General features: G+C 38.5%; 1 protein-coding gene across 1 annotated transcript in view; it reads left to right on the top strand.

Moving 5' to 3' along the window:
- LOC127650683 (unconventional myosin-Ig-like) overlaps nucleotides 1-26,136 on the top strand; it is a 72,029-nt gene extending 45,893 nt beyond the window's left edge. Inside the window, exons 19-22 of the mRNA XM_052136272.1 lie at nucleotides 399-503; nucleotides 1,914-2,027; nucleotides 9,307-9,464; nucleotides 24,784-26,136. Of these exons, the coding sequence (XP_051992232.1) occupies nucleotides 399-503; nucleotides 1,914-2,027; nucleotides 9,307-9,464; nucleotides 24,784-24,946 (540 nt within the window). The 3' untranslated portion in view covers nucleotides 24,947-26,136. The remainder of the gene's footprint in view (nucleotides 1-398; nucleotides 504-1,913; nucleotides 2,028-9,306; nucleotides 9,465-24,783) is intronic.
- The last annotated feature ends 340 nt before the right edge of the window (nucleotides 26,137-26,476 follow it).

Here is a 26,476-nt window from a genome sequence, read left to right on the forward strand (position 1 = left end):
TCTTTTCTATTTACAAATATCTCCTCGAATGTGTGAGACTTGTTACTTAAGCAACACACAATTTTAAAGCCCACAAGACACATGTTGAATGTCATGTCCAGTCATCACAGTTTATATTAGTGACAGATGAGCTTCAAAGCCCTTTACATTTTTCCGTTCATCTAATTGATTCAAAATCTATTTATGAAGCCAAATTGAGAATCTGCTGTCCCAGATAAAGTGTTGTGTCTTTTTGATGCATTAGTGGAGTGGGCTGGTGATGATGATGACTGTTGTCGAATCCGTCATGGACTGATTTGAATTATCATCAAGGAAAAGATGGAGGAATAAGCATGCATGTTGTGTTTGTGTTCCTGTCACTAAGCTTCAAATTTTTCTCAAATGTCTCTCATCTTCAGGTGAAAGAATCTCCACTAACAAGCTCCAACTTTTTGCGAATCATCAAAGAGCTGAAGAACAAAGACCAATACAGTCAGGTCCTCTTCTCGTGCTTTGTCAGGATGGTAGGTTACGGTGTTCTTTTTGTATGTGGTTTATTGATATGTAAATCTGTGCATTTGTATTGCTAATGCGTTCATAGCTTAACTGTGTACAGTAAGAAAAGTGCAAAATACAATAGAAATGACTGTATAAAGAAAAAAAATACTACAAATTGAGTACAAATGACAAATTGTAAGTAATTAAGTAATATTACTAAAACAATAACACTAGTGTGAATGGAGAAAACAATTAATATTAACATATAAAATATCAATAGTGCCAGTTGAGTAAACAAGCAATATTTTAATAGAGAATATAATGGGGAAAACAAGTAATAATAATAAATAAAGTAAAATAATTGTGCGAATGAAGAAAACAAGCAATATTAATAAAGTAAAATATTACTGCAAATGGAGACAAAAAGTAATATTAATAAATTAAGTAAATTAATTGTGCAAATGGAGAAAACAAGCAATAGTAACAAACAAAGTAAAATAATAGCGTGCATGGAGAAAACAAGTAATATTAATAAATAATGTAAAATAATAGAGCTAATGGAGTGCACAATTAATATGAACAAATAAAGTGAAATAATAGTACGAATGGAGTAAACAAGTAATATTATCAAATAAAGTTAAATAATCATATGGATGGAAAAAAAACTGGTAATATTAAAGTGATAAATAGAGTAAAATAATAAAGCAAATGGAGAAAAATGTATATTAATAAGGTAAATAATATAATAATAAACAAGCAATACTAACAAAAAAGTGAAATAATAGTGCAAGTAGAGTAAAAGAGTAATATTAACAAATAAAGCAAATAAAAAAGACTTACAGTAAATAAGTAACCATAGCGTGAATGCCATGAACATGCAATATTAATAATGAAGTAAAATAATAATAGTGTAAATTGATTAAACACATCATATTAACAGATAAATAGCAACAGTGTGAATGGAACTACTATTAATAAGAAAAACAACATTGCAAATTTAAAATATGAAAATAAAAAACTAAGAAAGTAAAAATCAACAATGTTATAAAAGTTGTGACTTTATTATATGACTCCTGAGGACTTAAGAGATATATTATACGTTTATGGTGCTTCTGCATTCTCTCTAAAGCTTGAAAGCTTCAATCTCCATTAATTGTACTGTAACTACATGCAAAAACAGCTACAATTTCTTATGCGTTCAATGGAAGTAAAATAGTCCTGCATGTTTGAAATGACACGAGGGTGCGTAAATCATGACAGAATTAAAATTTGAGCTTGAACTACTTCTTTAAACCCTGATTTATTTTTCATTGTTACTTATTACTATAGAAAAGCTGAGTCGGAGGTACCTTGTTTAACAAATATTTGTGTTTTCACCTTCTCTCTAACCCCTCCCCCTCTCCCTATCTCTTTCTCCTGATTTCTCTTTTCTACAGCTCAACTGGTTCAATAATACAAAGGACAGAGCTCTACTCATCACCGACAAGCACATTTACAGACTGGAACCTAAAAAACACTTTAAAGTGCAGAAACGAATATTGCTTGATTCAGTAAGTATTTTATGCTCATGAGATGCTGACACAGGCTTTCACATGCATCCTTTTGCAGCTTAAAATTTCCAGTCTCCATTCAGTGTAATTGCATGGAAAAGAGCAGTCAATACATTCTTCAAAATGTCTTGTTTTGAGTTCCATGGAAGAAAACAAGACATTCAACTTTGGAACGACATGCGGGTTTATAAATTATGACAGAATTAACATTTTACAGTGAACTATTTCTTTAAGTATTAAGTCTAAACTGAAAAGCAGCCCCGCCAAGAAAGCAGACACAGGTCCTGAAATCTGTGTCTTGTTGTTATCTGGGTTTGTGTTTTATGCAAGCATGCAATGTGGGTCAGTGCCTCTGTCTGTTGCAATCACTCTGTCTCCCGGGGTCTTTTGGACCTTATCGCCTTCCATAGCATGTCTCTTGTCTTCAGCCTGTGGATTTTTGCCAAAAGCTAACAAGTAATTTGAGATTAGGTGTCTCTCGTTAGATCCAAAGTAATACTTCATATGACCAGCAACACAAACCTCAATCCATGTCTGAGTGAATTCAGTGACCATAATAGTGTGTGTGTGTGTGTGTGTGTGTGTGTGTGTGTGTGTGTGTGTGTCTGACCTACATTCTGTCTGTGGTCTTGATGTGATACACTAAGAGGGGGGATTTGGTTACACGTTACAGTATGAACCTACCTTCACAATCGCAAACACACACACACACACACTTTAAACCTGCAATTGTATCCATATCTGTATGTTTTACACATGGGTGTTGTTTTGTTTTGAAAATTGTTGGGGGTGGTGGTATATAACGGATATAATCGGCACAAATCGAGCACAAACGAATTTCACCGGTTTGGAGCAATTCGGATGACATGGGGTGGAGAGTGACGTCACTGTTCTTTAAAAAAGTTGTTTTGTTATATTTAAAAAAGGATCACAGTTACAGGGTTTTTTCAACAGCACAAATCGAGCACAAACAAATGACACTGGTTTGAAACGATTCGGACGACGTGGGGTGGAAAGTGACGTCACACAGCCCAAAAAAGAATGCTTAACATCTCAAACACCAAACCAGCAAAAACGTTAATATTTGCGGCACAAATCAGCACAAACACAGCACAAACTAATGAAATAGTTTTGGTGATTATTTAATTATATGGGGTGCCAACTTCACAGAGGTGATGTGTTCTGTTAAATCAGCATAAAAGCAAATTTGCATTATAAGTTATATGTGCGGTCTTTCTTACCGCCACAAAATTTGTTTGAAACAGAACCGCATGGATCTGCATATAGGCTGTCCAGCACCAACATATTAGGCATTACTCCAACGTAAAATAATTAGCGATTGCCAGGTTTCCTGATAACACTGCAATTTAAGATTTTACGATCATCTTAACTAACGTTGCTTGTTATTTTATGGCAAAGTAACACCTGTTTCCCTAACCAGTACATAGATCGCTCATTATAAAGTTGAACTTAATTTTTACGGAAGCTGTCCAAGGATGCTGGTTACTTTGGCCAATACTGTATACAGCCGTGGCCAAAAGTATCGTCAGTGACATCAATTTTGTGTTTTGCAAAGTTTGCTGCTTCAGTATTTGTAGATTATTTTTTTCACATGTTTCTATGGTATACTGGAAAACAATGATAAGTGTTTCATAAGTTTTAAAGGATTTTATTGGCAAAAACTCTCAATTTATGCAAAGAGTCAATATTTACAGTGTTGACCCTTGTTATTCATAACCTCTGCAATTCGCTCTGGCATGCTGGATATCAACTTCTGGGCCAAATCCTGACTGATGGCGATCCATTCTTGACTTATTAGTGCTCGGATTTGATCACAATTTGTGGGCTTCTGCTTGTCCACTCGCCTTTTGAGGGTTGACCACATGTTCTCTATGGGATTAAGATCCGGGGAGTTGCCTGGCAACAAATCAAAAAATTTTATGTAATGATCTCTGAACCACTTCATTATCACACTTGCCTTGTGACATGGTGCTCCATCATGCTGGAAAATGCACGAATCATCACCAAATTGCTCCTGGATCATTGGGAGAAGTTGCTCTTGCAGGACGTTTTGATACCATACTTTATTCATGGCAGTGTTTTTGGGCAGAATCGTGAGAGAGCCCACTCCCTTGGATAAAAAGCAACCCCACACATGGATGGTCTCAGGATGCTTCACTGTTGGCACGACACAGGACTCATGGTAGCGATCACCTTTTCTTCTCCGGACTATCGATTTTCCAGATGTCCCAAACAATCGGAAGGGGGCTTCATCAGAGAAAATATCTTTGCACCAGTCTTCTGCTGTCCAATCCTTGTACTTCCTGCAGAATTTCAGTCTGTCCTTGATGCTTTTCTTGAAGAGAAGTGGCTTCTTTGCTGCCCTTCTTGACACTAGGCCATTGTCCAAAAGTCTTCACCTCACTGTGCTTGCAGATGCATTCTCACCAACCTGCTGCCAATATTGAGCAAGCTCTGTACTGGTGGTAACATGATTCCATAGCTGACTCCTCAGGAGTCCTGGCGCTTGCTGGACATTCTGGTATGAAGCCTTCTTCACTGCAGTTGAACATCTCTCCTTGAAGTTCTTGATGATCCTGTAAATGGTTCTTTCAGGTCCAATATTCTTTGCAGCAATTTCCTTGCATGTGAGGCCATTTTGATGCAAAGCGATGATGGCTGCATGTCTTTCTTTTGAGGTAACATTGCTAACAAGAACACAATTATTGGAAGCACTTCTTCCCTCCTTTTATAGCAATCTGTCTGCTCTTATAATCCAATCAGAATGATAGTGATTTCACCTGACTAGTACTCATTCACACTTTCCCAGATGCTGCTGATATAATTAGTGAAATTATAACCTTTTTTTGCAAATAATTTTGCAATTATTTATAATGCATCTGATCACTCTGCACAATAATGTAATAATGTAACTCTGCACAGAAACAATGTGAATCAGCACCACAATAATCTGAAGCAGAAAAATTTGCGAAACACAAACTTTATGTCACTACCAATACTTTTGGCCATGGCTGTATGTCCAGGAGTTTGTCTTCTCTACATGAAAATGTGGAAATACTAACACTCATGAAAGTTCTTTGTAACCTTGTGGAGGTGTTGAAATGTATTAACTATTACAGAATTTACTAAAATAAATAATGATGGCTTTAGTAAGACAGAGTTTGAGATGTAATGATGCTCAATCATGGAGATTAATGAAAGTGATCCAATAAATGCATGTAACATGAATGTATGCAATGTGAATAATAAGGGGCTCCACGTAACCATCTTTGTTTATGTAAGGGTATTTGACCCCTGGAGGAATATGTATAGGACTTCTGCACTCTGGCCTGCAGGGTCAGCTTGAATGAGATTGCCCTCAAGGACTGTTTCCGTTTTGGGCAGTATAAGCCGGTCTCCTTCCTGATGCCTGATGGTTGAAGTACTTGTAGCCTGACTCAGTATATTGACCTTGCCCTAGTGATAAGTGGTTCACTGTGGGGGAGGCAGATAATGAGCCAGGGACCCACGTCATGGCCGCCGAGCGAGGGTCCCACGTCACGGTCGCCGAGCCAGTGTCCCACGTCACGGCCGCCGAGCCAGGGTCCATGTCACGGCCGCCGAGCCAGGGTCCCACGTAACGGTCCATGCCATGTCACAGCCTGAGTCTGCTCCATGCTATGTCACAGCTGCACCTCAATCTACTCCATGCCATGCCACGGCCTGCTCCATGCCATGTCACAGCCGTGCCTTGGCCTGCTCCATGTCACAAGCAAGCCTCTGCTGCATGGTCCAGGCCCACCACTGCTCCACGGTCCAGGCCCGCCTCTGTTCTACCAGCCAGCCAAACGAGTCAGCATCCACGCCTACCACGTCATGTCATGCAGCCACGTCAAGTCGCCACTGCTGCCACAGCGGTTGTCACGGTAATCCTAGCAGCACTATGCCTGTCCCCCAAACTGATTCCCGTGCCCAGGGGAGGCATACACGTGCTCTGCCCTTGCTGGGGACACTTCTTTTGCGTTTTGCTTTGCAATTTAACTGGAAAGGAGCGTGAGCTGCTCTACAGCAGAGCATGCCAATTGGTGCAGGAGAACATTGCCAGCTGTCAATCTACGTCATTGATAGCATCTGCAACTAGTGCTCATTATAACAAACTCCAGTGCTGAATTGTCACTTTTTATAATATACACAAAACAAAATGCTCAAGAACTGGAGATATTTCTTCCACAGTAGACACTTTCCTGATGAAAGCTATTTCAAAAAGTGGTGGGGACAAAGGTAAAATGTGGGTGGGACATGTCACCCTTTCCACCCGTAAATGATGCCCTTGGTTTTACACGACTAACGGAAACAGATCAGACATCCCAGGGAGAGGGAGAGAGAGAGAGAGAGAGAGAGAGAGAGAGAGAAACGATGGGGAACTTCAGCGATAACTGCAGATGAACAACATTCACTGCAGTATGTTACCGAATCATACCAATTATTCAGACCTGTTTAACACATCACTTTCCACATAATAGTAGTTTAGTTATGATGTTTACATGGATTTTGAATACATAAAAGCATATCTAAATAACTGATGATGCCATGAAAACCATATGCAGTAATATCAGAAGTAATGTCACTTTTATGGATTTTTATGTGTGGTGACTCTACACGCCCGGTCCCTTATCAGGCTAATCAATCCGCAGAGAGGGATAAAGGCCGACTTCGGAATGTGGTGCAAGAGAGAGAGAGATTGTTTAAGGCATCTGACCATCATGTGTGTGTTTCTGTCTTTTGGTTACGTTTTTTATTAAACTATTATTTATATTGTCAAGCCGGTTCTCGCCTCCTCCTTTCCCTTATATTCCTTTTACAACATTATTTTCATAACAACACCCCTAGATTCATATTACCGTAATCGTTTTATTTTTAACTTGTAATTCGCATAATTTTTTAATAATGATTATTATTAGATTCTCATTACTGTAATACATTAAGTTTTTAACATAATATTATTATTTTCATTTGTATTTAATTTTTTATTTTTTGCATGTAGTCATAGAATTTTGGGGTCAAGGTGCATAACTGTCACAATAATAATTTTACAATTCAAAAAATCATAATAATCCTAAGATTGGCTTTCTTTACGCGAAGCACAATTTCTTCTTTATACATGTTCTTGAGTTTTTGTAGAATTTATCCTATTAAATACGCCCAGCATCCCTTGCAGCCCTGCATCTAGCTGGTCACAATCCAAGTGCATAATATAAACTTTCCCAACCCTCTCAGGTCAAGCCAGACCACACTGGATGGTTGCAGGCAGTCCCAGATGATGAAATTGTTTTGTGACAGCCCAGCACATTGTGGGTTTAATCTCATTTCACCATAGACTGACGCACTACAACTCTGATTAACACACTGGCTGATTGTGTCAGTTGTTATTGTAGAGCAGCAGACACAGGCAGGGCAACCTTACACATGTGATGGTATTCCTTAATCAATGTGTTCGTCTGTTTTAGACCGAATTCCACCAGACATTGTTCAAGTGCAAGGAGCACAATAGCATCAACCCATAAAACTCAACTAAAGTCAACATGAAATCAAAATTCGCCCTATTTTGCATATTCCTGGTCTTATTATGAACTCTTCATCTGTGCACACTCTTCTGAATACATTGTTTGTCTTTGCTACCTTTAATTAAAAGAGTAGTTCACCTCATCATTCAAAAATTCTCTCATCATTTACTCACCATCATGCCATTCCAGATGTGTATGACTTTCTTTCTTCTGTAGAACACAAATGAAGATTTTTTTAAAGCTTCAAAAATCACATAAAGGCATCATAAAAGTAATCTATACGACTCCAGTGGGTAAATAAATGTCTTCTGAAGTGAAATGCTAGGAGTGTGTAAGGAATAGATGAACATTTAAAACTTATTTTTACAAAACAAAAATGTGAGGGTCGAATACAGAAGCGCAATATTGTTTACAAAAGAGGACTATATATATGAATATATAGATGCCTCATTCGGCTGGTTTGGATACGTCAACTGCGGCGCCATCTTGAAACGGCGAACAAGGAGAGCTGTTTGAATACAGGAGGAGATGTTTCAGACTGAGCTCCTTGTAAACAGTATCACGGTCCATTGAAACATCTGCTAATAAGGTATCTACATATGACTATCTATGCAAGGTTCATGGCATAAAGCGAGAAGATGTGCTCATTGGAATCCAGGTTTGAATCCGCACTGGGTCATGACCCGATCCAATTCCCCATGTCTCTCCCTCCAATTTCCAGACAAATTCTGGACTATATGAAAAAGTCAAAAGCCAGTCAAGGAAATAAAGCTCTGAAGAATCCGTCTGGGCCTATGGGTACACAGTATGTGCTATTTAGGTCTATGTGTACTTAGGCATGTGTGTGTGTGTCTGTATGTGTGATTGGAACACAGGAACAATGTTCTCTGTCTCACTCTCACTTCTCAAAATCTCAGACAGCAAGGTCAGCCACGTGTACCACGGGGCACAAAGCGATTAACCTTTGTGTGTGTGTGTGTGTGTTTGTGTGTATATGCACATATGTTTGTGTGTGCTAGTGTGTGTCCATCCAAGAGGCAGTAAAGAGGCTTAACAGTGCCTGAACACTCTCCTTCCTCTACAGCACAGCTGTGATGCACCTACTGCAGCTCATAACTGTTTGCATTTATGCATGCATAGAAACACACTACAGCCTACAGTAAACCTTTAATAAATCCCACGAACAAACACACACTCGCAAACTCCCCAATACTCAAAAGAAAGCATACAAATACAAATACACACATTAAATGGATAGTTCACCCAAAAATGTCAATTCTGCCGCCTTTAATTGACACATTCATGTACATGCAAACAGCATCCCCAGGACTGTTTCTAATCTAAGAATCATGCATACCAGCCGAGCACACAAATTTTGCTGACGCAAAAGTTCGATTGGTCACACTTTTCAAGTAATTCCAACAATCAAGTCATTCATTCATATTATCTCCAGCATATTACTCATTCTCAAGGTTACTGAGTCAATCATGTGCTAAAGCACAGGAAGTGAGTGCATTGTGAAGGAGCTTTTCACACTTGGATTGCATTAAGGCTGACTGAATGCCAGTAGTAGGAAGATTGTTGTAATGAAATCAAGAAAGATGGATCTATTAGATGTAAATAGGACTTTGAATTCATTGTGCAACAATATATGCAATGCAATGTGTCGCATGTTTTCACGTGTTTTATTGTTAACAATCTCTTCAATCCCACAGGTCGTTGGTTTGAGTGTAACAAGTGGCAGTGATCAGATGGTGGCGCTACACACTGCATCTCAGGATGACTTTTTAGTGCACTTGCAGAGGGGTGAACTGAACCCAAATCAAGATCGCATTGGGGAGCTGGTGGGCGTCCTCACTGACCATTTTACACGGTAAGATCTGTTACATGTTCCCCTGCCCTTACATTTCATATAAAGAGCATTCCTACCCAGTTACAATACTTATTTATATATAGCTTATTAGCCATTATGGAGGGATGTAAAAATAATTTGAGAATTTAGTTTTGACCAAAAAAAATAAACAACAACAAGTGGTGAACTGCACACCTTAATTAATTAATAGTATTTCAGACCTGTTCACCCCTAAATGAAAATCACATTCTAGTTCATGTATATTTCAATATGGCGTATGATGACGTGTCATGCCAGGTTTTATGCTGATGACACCAAACGCCATTGGTTCTTGTATGTCAGCAAATTTAAAGGGATAGTGCACCCAAAAATGAAAATTCTCTTATAATTTTCTCTCCCTCATGCCATCCCAGATGTGTGACTTTCTTTCTTCTGCTGAACACAAATTAAGATTTTTAGAAGAATATTTCAGATCTGTAGGTCCACACAATGCAGGTGAATGATGGCCAGAACTTTTCAGCTTCAAAAAGCACGTAAAGGCAGCATAAAAGTAATCCGTACGACCCCAGTGGTTAAATCCATGTCTTCAGAAGTGATATGATATGTGTGGGTGAGAAACAGATCAATATTTAAGTCATTTTTACTATAAATCTCCTTTGATATAACTTAAGAAGACTTATATACCGCACGTCACACATGACTACTTTTATGATATTTATGGTACTTTATTATCATTTTTGGAGCTTGATAGCAATTTATGCTTTCATTAGTAAATAACGACATCATTAGTGGTTTTGGGTGAACTGTTCCTTTAATTAGCCTCCTCTTTAAATTAGCTTTGTTTTTCTATGGTTTAGTAATCCACAAAAATCCAAAAATATATTATCCTAGGGGCTTGTATTGTTGTAAACACATACACACACACACACAGACACACACACTTCTTAATGGGGACATACCATAGAGATATATTTATTTTATATAACGCTAACTATAAGTACAAGAAACCTAACCCACACACCAGAGCTGGGCCCAGTTGCATGAAACACCTTACATTTTTCCTTTAAGTGTATAAAATTTAAAGCATGATTTCCTCTTACCTAAGATAATGACTTATGGGTGTTGAATATAATCCCTTAAACATTTCTGTTTAATAAGGGAAACCATTAAGAAATGTACAACAGTGAGTAAGGTTTTACTGTAAAAAAATTATTTATTAATTATTGTCCGACCTCTTCTGAAGCAGAACATTAACAGTGTTGTCACGTGGCACCTGTTAAGGTTTTCTCACCACTTGTCAGGATGCACCAATCACAGTCGTTTGTGATTACTGCATAAATGTTTTTTAAGCTCATTTTTGGAGGATATAGGGGTGGATTTCATTTGTATCTAAGGTACGATGCTACAGTTCAAAAACTTTTTGTGTGCAAATCTTTTCTGTGTAAGCCAAAAAACAAAAACAAACAAACAAAAAAAACATATTTTTGCATGTATATATATATATATATATATATATATATATATATATATATATATATATATATATATATATATATATAAATATAAATATTTCACAAATGAGTGGTTACTGCTCTGATCACCTCACGTCTTGATTACTGCAACGCTCTGTTCATTAGCCTGTCCAAAAAAAGCATTCCTAGATTACAACATGCTCAAAATGTAGCAGCAAGAGTTCTCACCTTTACAAAGTGCTCTGCCCAAGTCACCCCTCTTCTGCATGACCTTCACTGGCTGCCAGTTGCACCCCAAATACAATTTAAAGTACTTCTGTTCACATTTAAGGCTTTATTCGGCCTCGCCCCAGTTTACCTGTCCGATCTTCTCCACCCACATCTCCCCACAAGGTCTCTTAGATCCTCTGAACTTTGTCTATTGGCCATCCCTAGGTTTGGACTGTCCACTTTGGGTTGTAGATCTTTCTGTGTTGTTGCTACTAAGCTATGGAACTCACTACCTCTTAGTCTTCATAATATTTCTTCTTTACCCACTTTCAACAATTAACATTTTTTAACGTCGTATTTAAGTAAAAAATAAACACTTAAGATTTAAAGAAATCTTGTGATGTTTTATCTATAGACCATTTCAAGGAATGTTTGTCAGTTTAAGGAAGTTACTTCTTTGTTCCTTGAATATGTTCCACTAGTTGTCAAAATCATTCAAAACAACAGTGGAGACGCTTCATTCATAGCGACTTTAACACGACTATCGTTACTAACTTTAGCATGATTTTCATAAAATGCCATTATTGAAATTTGGACCATGTTGTTCGGTGACTGGATGCTCTCTGGATGACTGGAACTAACTGAAATGAAAGTGTTTAGATCTTCAATAAAGCAACCACAAATGGATGCATGAACCGTTTCAGTGAAGCGAGACGGCTGGATATGTGCAGTACTAATATAGTCTTAAAGTGACTATAGATCAGTCCTATTATAATGAATGAAGCTGCACAAGTCATTTAGTCACTTAGTAGATGCTTTTATCCTAAATGACTTAGAAATTAGAAACACAAAAAAAGGATTGTTTTTCCAAATGAGGACAAATTTCCCCATAGAGAGGTTTTGTCAGATTTTGCTCACTTCTGGGTACAGATGTGTCCCAAACCTATAGCTAAGTACTGTAAGTACACACACTTGCATAAAAGTATGTCCCTGAGACACATTCATTTATTCAATGGTATTTCCAGGTTCCTGGCATTGTCTCACATAACCTGCCCCAAAAGGATAATGTCTGGAGCAGACAATAGTCTGGTTGTGTATATATTGCTTCTGTGAGTGAGTGTATTGCAGGTGTGTAGGTCAGTCGGCAGGGCAGGACTGGCATACCGGGCATCTTCCCGGTGGGCTGACGCATTTTGGGGCCAAATTATAAGGTGAAATGAGCCACTAAACGGCGGCGCTATATGCGATATGCAGAAAAGAGACCAACCAAACCAGTTTCTATGTAAAATCCTGGGCAGATATCTCTTTCCAGTCCACCCATTTCAGTGGGTGTTTGTAATCACTGCTCCTGCATGTCTGCCTTGAACCCATTGTTCTGCCATCTGCGAGTCAATGCTTGGGGTCGTGCTCCCTTTACGACATCATCAAAAGGAGACGTCATAGTGTGGGGTCTGTCAAAGTGTGGAGGAAGGCAAATATTGTGTGAGCATGTGTGAGGGGTGGGCGGCAGACCAGATGACAATGCAGACACGTGCTTTCACTCTATTCCCACACAACAAGAGACCTCAGCAGTGCACAGCATTGCTTTTTTAAAACAATATACTGGATTATTCCTTTTTAATAAAGGTAAGAATGATTGATTACGGGTTTACCTACAGGTGTTAGGCTGATAATGCCTTGTTCATACAACAGCTAACAGTAGTGCCTGAAAACCTGTTAGTATAACCAAATTCAAGCCCGTATTCTGTAACCATAGTAATGGTGGCAACATATAAAAGATGACGACCTCCATAACACCTGAGAGTTTTATCACAATCGATCCAGTGTTATTTATAAAGTCCAATCAAGGTGTGAGTTCATTCATCAAACCATAATTATCAGACAGTGGACTTGAAAGTTATAGTTCACTGAATAAATATATTCCATTCGACTATAGTGGTTTAATCAATGTCTTCTGAAGTGATATGATGAGTGTGTGTGTGAGAAACAGATCAATATTTAAGTCCTTTTTACTGTAAATCTACAATTTCACTTTCACATTCACCCAAGTACTGGTTGGCGCTGGTCAAAGGTAGAGATTTATTGTTAAAAAGGACTTAAATGTTGATCTGTTTCTCACACACACTCATTATATCCCTTCAGAAGACAAGGACTTAACCACTGGAGTTGTATGGATTACTTTTATGTTGCCTTTATGTGTTTTTTGGAACTTCTGAGATCTGGCCACCATTCACTTGCATTGTGAGGACCTACAGAGCTGAAATATTCTTCTAAAATCTTAATTTGTGTTCTGAAGATAGAAAGTCACACACATCTGGTATGGCATGAGGGTGTGTTAATAATGAGATAATTTTCATTCTTGGGTGAACTATCCCTTTAATTTAATTTCTTTCCTTTTTGTTATTGGGCCTTTCTTTAAACTCTGTGACCTTTCCTGTGGGTCACGCACCCTCACCTGACGTGGACCGACATAATGACCATGTCATTTGTGTTTGTTTGTGGAAAGGCAGTTCCAGTCTGTGTGTGTGTTGGGGAGATTAAGCCCCTCTTTGGCCATCTGCTAAGACAGCTGGGTGTGTTTTTTGGGGGAGACGGGATGGCCAAAGGGGGTGTTGGGTTGGATATTAAGAGCTTTTTGTAGCTGTATTCTTTGAGACTGAGAAATTTAGGGAGCTAAGAGGGCTCTCGAACTATCGTCCAAATATGACCAGTTCGGAATTTGTTTTCTTTCATCTCAGGTGTCCTTCCATTATATCAGCTGCTAAACTAGATTTGCAATTCCTGAAGGAAATACCAGTGCTTGCAAGGCAGCAAAATAATAATATTAGGTTTTACAGAAAGCTGTCAGCGCTACCTAAACTTTGCCATTGTCCTGACACTCATCATACCTGTTGTTTTCTGTAGGCTGTACACAAGAATCAACTGTAATGTGACAATCTTTGCCAAAATTCTACTAACTGCTGCGAAGGTGTTGTTGCAATGTGGTTGCGAGGGTGTTCTGATTGGATCAATTTCCTTAGTCAAAAGAGCCACACATTCTAAACCCTAGATATGGCTCGGCCTCAAGTCTTTTTGAAAGTCTTGCTTTGAAAAGTAATAACACACTGTTATGTTGTATTATGTTTTAATGCATGATATGGTGCAGTTAAAAATTGCAATATACATATTTGTCATTTTGTTGATCTGTTCCCTAATATTGCACTTTGCCAGTTGCAAAACAGTTCACAGAGCTTTCTGCAGGCAGTGCAAAGGGCTTAAAAGCTTATCCCAGGTTTACTATCAATCAAGTCTAAGTGCAAATTGTGGGGCAAATCATTGTTTTTGATAGACAACTTAATGTGACTTTAAAAACGTTCAATGTATACAGCACTGTACATGTATGCAATTAACTACTTCAGAAGATAATTATTATATTAGCTCGTGTTTTCTGTGCGTGGGCGAGAAAATTATGGCAGAATTTCCATTTTTTTGGGTGAACTATACCTTTAAACATCTTCAGTGTATCTGAACATTTCACCATGTGAGTTTGTTGATTACAGTTTATTAGATGAACTGTCCTCTAAACACATATTGCTCTGTTGTTCACATCTGTTGATGGGGCCGTGCTACAGTATGTTAAAGAAATAGTTCACCCAGAAATGTTCATTCTCTCATTATTTACTCAGCCTCATGCTGTCTCAATATGTCTTATATGATGTTCTTTCTTCTATTATTTTGAAGGATGTATGAGGTGTTTTTTACATATAATGTAAGTCAGTGGAGTACAAAACTTTGAAGCTCCAAAAAGGACATAAAGGCATCATAAAAGTAATTCGGATGATGTGGTTTAATCCATGTCTTCTGAAGTGATACGATCTGGCTAAACTGTAAGTCTTATTGACTATTAATCTTGACATCCACAGTCTCCTTGGCGCATTCATGAGAGAAGTTCATTCTCACTCTTCCGCATGGGCAGAGTGCTGTACACAACTAGGAACAGTGTTGCCAGGTTCGCGATTTTCACCCCCATTTGGGCTATTTTGAAAATGCTGATGCGAGTTCATATCATAGACTCACAGGTTTAGTTTTTGGGACACTTTTAAAATATAACATAGGTGCCAAAACTTTGATGAGAATCATCTTGTACTCTTACGTCTTGTTGATGTACAATGACACCGGGCCTCCACGTGCAGCGTCAAAGAATCACCATCTTGAATCCAATCTGACCGGATGTCAAGATTTATAGTGATTAAGGTCTTTAATTGTATTATATTTTTCACCCAATGCAATCATATCACTTCAGATCACTGTTATGCTGCCTTTATGTACTTTTTGGAGCTTGACATTTTTGTACCACATTGACTTTCGGACGTATGGACGTATGGACTTCATCATTCAAAATCTTGTGTTCTGAGGAAAGAAAGTCATATGAGTTTGAGATGGCATGAGGGTGAGGAAATTATTATTTTTGAATCACCTGTCTCTTTAAGCATCACTGGATACGTGTATCTGTGCATGTATGTGCCATTCCGGGGGTTTACGAGTTTGTTTGTGCTTGTGTCATCTGTAGACATTATGACCAGAATAATCAGCTCTATTGTTGCCATGTGTGACATCATACCCCTAGTGTGTGTGTATATGTGTGTTGTCGTCCCTTTGGAAGGAAGAGCCTGTTGCGTAATCCTACATTGGTGTGATTCTGTGTATTCTGAGTTGATGAACAGATTAGCTCTGCCTAACTTTCCAAGATGTAAGTTTAGAGTCACTGGGGCTTAACTAAGCTAGAAGTAATCTGTGTGATTACTATATGATTATATAACTGATACCACCTTTGTTAAGTCAGTCACTGTAATTTTTTTAATAATTCCAGAGCCTTAATATAGCTCATAGATTTGAAAACCCGTCAGTGTAGTATTACAATTTTGCTACATAATAACAAAGGATTGTTCTTGTTGTTATAATGCTGATGAAAGTGTCAGAAGGGCAGCAATTTTGTAAACACTTTGAGTGGATTTAAAGGGATTGTTCATCCAAAAATGTATCTGGAAGTTTTCTCATCATTCAGTCACCTTCATGTCATTGCAAACCGGTATGACTTTCTTGCTTCTGTTGAACACATAAAGCAAACGGTTGAAGATGCAAGAATTGTTCAAGATGCAAGAGGTTGACAGCACCGGGTCATAGATATGCAATATGATAGGTTTGGGTGAGAAACAGGTCAAAATGTAATTTTCTAACTGTAAATCTACACTTTCACTTTCACATTCAGCCACCTACTGGTTGTGGGTGGTAAAAGGTGGATATTGATTATAAAATGGAATTAAACATAGATCTATTTCTCATCCAAATGTATCACATTGCTTTAGAAGACATATATTTAACCACCGGAGTCGTATGAGATCCTTTTATGCTGCCTTTATGTCATTTTTGGACATTCTGATTTCTGGTCACCATTCATTTGAATTGTTTGGACCTACAGAGCTGAAATATCCTGTCTAAAAATCTTCATTTGTGTTGTGCTAAAGAAAGAAAGTCACACACATCTGGGATTGCATGAGGGTGAGTAAATGATGAGAGAATTTTCATTTTTGGGTGAACTGTCTCTTTAACGTACCATAAAGTGGTCAACTTGTGCACTATATTCCAGATCTTCTGAAGCCATACGATAGCTTTGTTTTAGAAACAGATCATAATTCAAAAGCTCAAGATGCGTGACACCGTGTTTGACACCATGTTTGAAGGACCAAACGGCATTGGTTCTCGCATCTCTTAAACCCCAGTACGAAAAGATTGAATAAGCGTCAGTGCGAATGAGATTTGCGAGCTTAGAGTAAAATATTTTCTTTGATTAGCAACATATTTTTCATTATGTTCCTCACCCAAAGCAATGAGGGTGAGTACCTGTAAATGATGACAGAATTTTAATTTTGATTAAATAAATGAAGCTCCTGTCATCACTTACCCACCCTTTCTTTCTTTCTTGGAAAACAAGAAAATTTTAGGCAGAATGATTTACTATCATTGGATTGAAAAAAGGTAAATTGAAAGTGAATGGTGACTGAGACTTTGCATACTGCCTAACATACTTCCATGTACCACGGGAGCCATAAGGGTTTGAAACAGAATAAGGGTGAGTAGATGATGACAGAATGCTAATGTTTGGTTGAACTGTTCTTCCAATTTTTTTTTTGCTGTAGTGGTGTTGCCGTAGGTCACATAATTTAGAGGTTGGACAGCCGTTTTGACCTGGCTCTTTTGCCCCCATTGCCCCTGACTCACACTCGCTCAGCACCCACCCACATGCAAAAAAAACAGCCTGTCCCTCCACACCTCTGTGAGACGCAGATGCTGCTGTTACCCCAACGATAGTTGCCAAGCAGCTGAGGAAGTGCTAATTAGGATTGCAGGAGAGATGATGAGCCGCATTGGAGGTGATGGAGTGTGTATGTGAGTGCGTGTGGTTAAGTGTGTTTTAAATGGGTTGCGATCTGTGTAGTTTTAATGGTCCCTCCTGACATCTTATGACTGTTGTGGTTTGTCATAGGGCCCAGAAGGCTTTTACTTTGTACATACAGAGCTGTTAAGAGAAACACAAGCCTTTTTTGTCTATGTTTGCTATAGTGTTACTATGATAATCACACTTACAGAGCAAGTTTATAGACACTACATTTTGGCATAATAAATAGTGCAAGTGTTGTGAGCACTAGGGGCCGGTTGCACCATCTATACCTAAGTTAAATCTTAGCCTAGATGTGGCATAAATGGGCACTAAGTCACAATTTATGCACTACCAAATATTTGAGCGTTGCACCATTAAACTTAGGTAGGATGTAACCCTACGTATAAACTAAATATTTATGGCAGCCTTCGACCAGGAGTTACAGATGGAATAAAAAAGCAGACTGATATTTTAGGAAATCAATGAACTCATGTTTTGCGTGACAGGCTTCAGTCCATTCGACATACAGTATGATGTTGACATTTACACTCGCTAAACATTTTTGAAAGAGAAAAAACTAATTTTAAGCAACTATTCAGCATGGAACCGTTCAAATGGTGCCGTTTTCAGAGTGCTTCGTCCGGTGTCAAGTTTCAACACCTTCAAAATATATAGGATATTAAAATGAATAAATGTCTATTTTTTCAGCCTGTTGTATTAGTATTTATTTATCACCCCTTATGTATTTTAGATACAGTACCTATAATATCGTTATTTACACTGGGCAAATATACTATTTATCAAATCTACTTTTATTATGTATCATATTTTAATGAGGATCTAATTTATTACAACTGACAGTTACATGAGCAGACAAGGTTTGAACATCAACCGTAACAAGATCAAACTGAAATTCACGGCTTTTTAACACTTCTGTGTACAAATTTGAAGGCAGTTTATTGGATCAATACAGATAAACGTCATATTATGAGACTACGCATTACTTTACGGAGAGCTTACAACCTACTTTTTAAGTCTTGCATTAAAAGGCACCTATTATGCCCCTTTTCACAAGATGTCATTTAAATCTTTGGTGTCCCCAGAATGTGTCTGTGAACTTTCAGCTCAAAATACCCTACAGATGTTGAAGATGACAATTTTTGGGTGGGAATAAAAAGGAACTGTTTTTGTGTGTGTGTCTTTAAATGCAAATGAGCTGGTGCTCCCCGCCCCATATCCAGATTAGGGCGGAGTCTCTTCTTCGGATAACTAGACATCATAAGCAAAATGACTTACAGCGAAAATAGTGCTGTTCAGCCATATATGTTTGAACCGGAGTCAGAGACTCTGTCAGAAGTAACAACTTTGAGAATGAACCAGGATGTTTCTGAATGGTTATTTGATAAATTAGTTTTTTCGGCAGTTTTGCAACGATGGATGAGCATCACACACACACACACACACGTGTTGGTCTACCTATCATTATGAGGACTTTCCATAGACATAATGACTTTTATACTGTACAAACTATAGATTCTATCCTCTAAACCTAACACAACCCCTAAACCTAACCCTCACAGAAAACCTTCTGCATTTTTACATTTTCAATAAAACGTTGTTTAGTATGATTTTTAAGCGTTTTGAATTATTGGGACACTACAAATGTCCTCATAAATCACATTTATTAGCATAATAACCTTGTAATTACCAGTTTGTAACTTACAAAATTGTCCTCGTAAATCACAAAAACACGCACACACACACACACACACACACACACACACACACAAATACAGTTACAACGTTCTCTATGCGCTATAACGAAACAACACACACAAACCAACATGTCCGTCGACAGTGTCCGTCAACAGTCATGGGCAGGGCCTGTACCAAGTGACATCACTTTGTACAGAATCTGCAAATGGCTTGTTCTGAGATAGTGCTTATGATTAATGGGGATAAATAAAAAAATGGACTGGGTGGATTTTTATCTTTATAGGTTTGAATTTTGCATAATAGTTCTCCTTGAAGAACAGGTGGTGCAACCAAATTAAGCACTGACTTAGTTAAAAACTAACTAGTTTACTTACATGAGACCTTATGCACAGCTGGTGCAACCGTACCTAGCTGCATAACTACAGTATGCAATGTATATATTACAGGTTATGGCTTATTTAAAGGAGCAGTTCAGGATCTCTGTAGCACAAATTCCCAATATGCTCTAAGTCCTCGTGCTGGCGTTGTGACTCGCCTCGATCTGGGTGACAGAGGACGAATCTCAGTTATCTCCGTGTCTGAGACAGTCAACCCACGCATCTTATCACGTGGCTTGTTGAGCGCGTTACCGTGGAGACCTAGCACACGTGGAGGCTTCACGCTATTCTCTGTGGCATCCACGCACAACTCACCACGTGCCCCACCGTGAGTCCACATTATAGAGACCACGAGGAGGTTAACCCAACGTGAATTCTACCCTCCCTAGCAACTGGTTGCTTAGGAAGCCTGACTGGAGTCACTCAGCACGCCCTGGATTCAAACAAGTGTGGTAGTCAGCATCTTTACTTGCGGAGCTACCCAGGCCTCCCAGATGACACTGTTATTAATGAAACGGTCCTTTTTAATGTCTGCACTCCCTGCCACCTCTAGTTATGTGCCGTCCTCCCTCTTCTCATTTCCCGTTTTCTCTCTCTGACATATTGGCTCTCTTTCATTCTTTCTCTCATACTAGCTCCCTAGTCGTTTCCAATCTATGCATCACCTTTGTCTCTCTCTGTCTCTCTTTCAGAGAGGGTTTGTCAGTTTTGTTTTGTTTTATTGCTGGCTGATGTGCATTAAAAGCTCCTGCCCTGAGAGCCTTTCCCTTCAGGGAAATGGCTGACAGTTTTAGAGAAGGGTGAAAGAAGTGATGTTGTGTGAGATTTATGGCTGAAAGCCTGAGGTGAGAATGGTTTTTAGAAGCAACAGAGATGCAGAAGTCTCTTTCATTGAGTATGAAACAGAGATAATGTGGCTGAGGGAAAGGTGGAAGAGAGTTTAGTGGCCTCAGATGGCTTAGATCTATTAAAGGGATAGTTAAAATGAAAATTATCATCATTTACTCACCCTCTTGCCATCCCAGATGTGTATGACTTTCTTTCATCTACTGAACTCAAATGAAGATTTTTAGATGAATTTCTCAGCTCTTTTGGTCCATACAATACAAGTGAATGGGTGCCAACATTTTGAAGATCCAAAAATCACATAAGGCAGCATAAAAGTAATCCAAACGACTCCAGTGGTTAAATCTATTATCTTCTGAAGTGATATGATAGGTGTGGGTGAGAAACAATTGGAACATTTTGGTACCCATTCACTTGCATTGTATGGACCTACAGAGCTGAAATATTAGTCTAAAAATCATAATTTGTGTTCTTCAGAAGAAATAACTTTTTTTTTACTTTTTACAGCTATTCATTGCCATAGTAGCATTTGTTACATGGCTAACCTGCTCCATAGCAGGTTTTATTCTGGGTTACAGATCGCAAATAGATACTGTGAGTGAAGTAACATCTTTGATACAATAAATACGGGAGTGACTCCCCCTGTATATTTTGCTCCAAATAAAAGCACACTTCAAGGTTAAAAATGAACTTACCATCAAACTCTGAGTTGATAGAGAGGTTTACAGCTAGAGTCTTGAGATCACATAACCCCATTTGTGGTTTTGTTGACCTTAAACTTACTTGAAAACTTTTTATTTTATTCAGTTAGCTTCATGAAACAAGCCTCTTGTGTAATGGTAAACAGAATATATGCACAGTGACAGCTGGGTCCCAGGGACACAAACTGCTGTGACTCTGTATGTGTTCCTGAGTTGGTTTCTCTAAGGGATGGTAGTGTGGGCATAGACAGTCTGGAATGTACCTGTCAAGGAATACAGAGGGAATGATGAGGCAGAGTTATAAAAAACAAAGGATTTAATTAAATGATTTTAATATAACAAAAAAGGTAAAAACAAACATAAACAACCCCGTTGGGGAAAAATATCTGTCCAATGCAGAATATCTTCACGGAGCTGGCCTGGGACATACAGACAGGGAATCAGGACCAACCGGACTGAACAGGGTAATCTGAATCAGGACTGACTCGACAACAAACAGGACAGTCTGATTACACAAGCACACAAGACCGACTGAAAACAAGACGAACTGGCACTGGACAGTACACACGAGGAGGCTAAAATAGGTAGAGAAATCAAACGGGTTAATAGGGGGCAGGTGAGGCAAATTAACTAATAATAATCAAACAAGCAGACACGGCATTAGTGCATATTGCAAAGACAGTAAGACAATATACGCCCATACCAACCGACAAAACGTGACGAGTGAATGCGTAGCAACCCCAAACAAAGCGATGCTACGCATTCTCACACTAAACGAATCCTGAGCGTACAGGTTTCACGCAACAGACGACAAAAACAAGGTAGGACACGCCCAACACCTTAGACCAAAGTAACCTCAGCACAACATGAAGACAGCTCGCCAGAGACAGAAAAACTTTTGACATGGAGCATGAGTGTCTGGATCCTAGCACAAACCGAAACCAAACCAGACAGGAAGTCAGGATCCAGACACCGTGCTCCCGACATGAAACAAGACAGACCAAAGAGTGCATGGCAGGGAATATAACCAAAACTGTGCACTCACACAAAAACAGACAATGAAACACAAAAACATGGGACGATGATGCCACACTCCTGTCAGACAAAAACCCAGACTGACAGTGACAGTCTGAAGAACTTTTTTTCAGGCTTGGCCAAACAGAATTTCACATAATTCACCATAATGGAAATGGAGATGTACGCTCACATTTGAATATAGCAGCAGTACAAACAAAGGATGAATTAAAGAAAATTAAGGAAGTCTTGGAAGAAGGAAGGCGGACGCTCAGGAACCGTAAGGAGTTGCTGTTGCGTCCCAGTTCTGTCGGTATGGTTTCCTTGGCAATAAATAATGCAGCTTGACTGCAGCATCTTCTCTTTGGTCGGGGTGCCATGTACCAAGAAAAACAGGTCAACACATACGCAAGTCTGCATCATTGAGAACATGTAGGCCTCCTGAAGTTCTTGATGAAAAGCACTGCACCACATACTTGTTGAGTTTACATAAATATTAATAAAATCTCAACTTTAAGCCTGAACCAAACTTTAAAGTACATTCATAGCAGTAAGCACATGATATCACTTGGATGCTTTAGAGACTTAGATACTCAGAAATTAATGTGCCCCAGTCTCAAGTTTCACTGATCTGTTTGTGGTGAGTTGGTGAATCATTTGGAGGCCTCGCAGAAGGTCAGTGGGTTGGTGGGTGCACATCATGGCTTTGGTCCCGCATAGAACAGCTGAGTGGAGGGTTTAGCAGAAAGGAAATAAGAGAACCGGAGGGTTGCGTGACCCAGAACCCACTTCTTCCTGGCGGACTGCCGTCCACCTGTTGGAAGGCTTATGAGGGAAGTCTGTGCAGCTCTCTGCATGGCTTGGGGTGGGGTGGAGAAGGAAATCCTGACAGAAGGAGACAGAGTCACCAGTTCTCACCATGCTAGTTGCCACCCAAGAATGATAGTCGAAACAAAGGCAAAAAAATAAAGACATTCATAGACTTTTATCCATTCTTAAAGGTGACATACTGTATCAACTGTATTTTCATTTGGACATGAAATAACAAATGTTTAATGTACTATGGAGACATATTCAACAAATGAATATGATCTTATGATCAAAAAACGCCAAAAATTGCATAAATCAATATTCGTGACATTTTTACAATTGCGAGTGCCAGCTAAGGAATTGTTATCTAGGTTACTGTTATTAAAATGGATACGTTTGAAGTCCGTTTCTCAGAGATTGTGCTGATGTATTTGTTTTTCATGATTTGCAACTCAAATTCTAAAAATACTTAAAGACTAAGAACTTAACAAATTTGGCACCCATTCACTTGCATTGTATGGACCTACAGTGCTGAGATATACTTCTAAAAATCTTCATTTGAGTTCTGCAGAGGAAAGAAAGTCATACGCATCTGGGATGGCATGAGGGTGAGTAAATGATGAGAGAATTTTCATTTGGGGTGAACTTATCCTTTAATGTTGGTGCTATAATAAATCTATAAACTCCACATTTCTGCATTTAAACCCTCCAAAAATGTGCTCTGTGCACTCCCATTGTAAGTGCCACACTGTAACCTCCATTTTTGCTCTTTTTAAAAGAAAAGGAGGAGCCATGTATAACCAAATGTGTTGTAATTGCTACATTACTAAATTGTTTTGGTGCAAGAAATTCAAAGTATACGTGTGGTATAGAATATGGCCTCTTTAAACTTTACCTGTTAAATATGTGTTCATTTGTGTACTATACTTTTGTGTATGATAAAGAAAATACAAGAAAGAGAGACTTTTTGTGTAATAGTTGCCTGTTCAAGAGACTTAATGATACTCTGAGAATACTCTGAGGAAGAGAGAGAATCATCCATTCAGGGAACAGGGACAAGATCATACAGTATAGGTGTTCCTTCTCATCTGTTCTGTCCAACATAGAACATTATGTTTGACAGCTTCAAATGGGACTATTAGGACCTCACTTGACAGTGTATGAACTTCTGACATAATAGGCTGATCACACAATCCTAGACATGCTTAAAATGGCACGTTTGAATAAGTTACACAAATTTTGAGCAATAGTAAATGTGATGCTTGCCTTAGCATACGCCTCCATTTAGGCAGTACCCATTTAATTAAAGCAGCTGGAGTGATGAGTGGGTTTACTGTTAACATGACTTGGCTAAGTCACCCTGTGCAGCTGTGTAGTAGGGCAGGTGTGTATCTAATCTCCTTATAAAGCTCCTTTATTGCATAGCTGTGGGAAGTAGGGGTGCTGGGGGTGCTGCAGTACCCCTGTCGGTGTTGCAGCACCCCCTGTTAAGTGCTGTCAAACTGTCATATTCTGTGTTAATCTCGGTAACGAAAGTAATGACGAAAACGTCAAATGTCCGTCCTTCCGCAGCACCCCCTGTTCAAAATCTGTTCCCGTGACCTTGCTTTATTGGACTCTCATTATGAACTACTATAAAATCAAAGCAAACAGAACTGAGTGCAAAGCTATGATTGATGTTTAAAGGCCACTGAGAGCCGGGCGAGTTGTCACAGCTATGTTTGGAATGTATTCTACAATTTAGAGTAATTACATTATCATATGTGTTTATTTCAGAGTGAAGAATACTCCTCTGCCAGTGAAAGTGTGCTCCACTGGGGTCCAGCTACACATGAGCGGTAAACAGAAGACCATCACTGTGGAGACCAAGTCAGGACAGACTACAGCAGACTTCAAGAAGAGCCGAACAGGATTCACCTTACTGTTGCCCCATCAGTAAAACAGCATATATAAGGCAAATATTTACCCATACAATCAGAGATGGGGTCATAAGATGTTTTCAAACAGGATTGGATATGTCTGTATGGGAAGAAATGCTTTAATGCATTTTGCAAGTTTTTTTCCTTACCCAAGTACACCACAGTCCTCCTTAAGAAATGCACTTTGTCATTTTATTAAGCCTCTGTCTTAACCAGAAAAGACTTGAGCATAGTCTTTTATTCTGCTCTCCCTCCTCTCATTTTATTTTTTGCTCATGAAATAGCCATATAGTGTTGTGTTATGTCTTTTATATTGAAGCTGAACTATTGTAGACCATGCAATAGTGATATTTGATTATTTATCTACATTTCAATGGGGAAAGGCCTTTGCACTTTTCATAACAATATATAGTGTTTTCTTATGTCCTCTAAGATCGTATTTTGTAATGAATGTACATTTTTACTTTAGAGATGTTACCAAGAATTTTTTCATGAATGTTATTGCTTAACATTTTGTGATAAATGAGAGTATTAAACCAAGATCGATCTACTGTACGACTCCTCTGTTCATGTGTTACAATAACAGAACAACTGGATTTGTATGTTACCGCACTGATGTAGTAATGTATAAACAGATGAGTGTTTGTTGCTAATTAAATTCTCTGTAAATAGACTTTTTATTACTTCAAAACAGCATGTAATGAAATCATATGAGGGCCTTATGATATTAATATTATGGTATTAAATTGAATAATTTTAAATTAAATTGTATTATTATGTCATTTTACTGAAGAATAAGGAATCATTTGTGTGGATGTGTGTTTGTGTGGACCTAGGCACAGATGATGCTCAGTTCTGACAGACTGTCTTACTGTCACTCTGTTTTCTGTTCTCCGTCTTCCACTCCCCTGCTGCGAGAATCTCTCTGTTTGTGTCTGCTTGTGTGATTTGCTTCTTTGTTTCATGATGCATCTTTGCATGCACCTGTCTATCTTTTGATGTTAGACTGTGTTTTTTGCAGTCGTTTTTATTTGTTGTCTAAAAATGTATTTATTTTTTTCACACTTTTTACTGTCTTCTTGGTTGTCAGTTTACATTTGGGTAGTTGACATGTGAAAAATAGCAATTTCCATGTTCGACGGTAACATACAAATGTCTATGTGGGTAACTCTACCCACACAAACACATGTACATATAAGTTAAATAGACTTGGATCAAATGTTGTTGTTTTTTGTATTTTTGTTTTCATAAAAACTTTTTTACTCCATATTGTTGTAATATTTTGCTTTATTTATTGTTCGGAATGGTTAGTTGTTGAAAAAAAGAAAAGCTTTTGCCATTGTGGCCTTGCTGTGAGTGAGGCATCTGACCTCAGGTTGCTCCATTGGGACTAACCCTGTAATAGGTTTAATGCCTATATAAAAATTTTTGGGGGCATCAGAAAATGGTTTGAGTTCCAGGGCTGAGAAAGAATGTTATAAGAATGTTGTAATATTGCTAATACTGTTCTACATTACAGAGAAAAATAAACCGTAATAATGAGCCTTTAA

Source organism: Xyrauchen texanus, chromosome 10 (assembly GCF_025860055.1).
Source record: "Xyrauchen texanus isolate HMW12.3.18 chromosome 10, RBS_HiC_50CHRs, whole genome shotgun sequence".
NCBI classification, from domain to species: Eukaryota; Metazoa; Chordata; class Actinopteri; order Cypriniformes; family Catostomidae; genus Xyrauchen; species Xyrauchen texanus.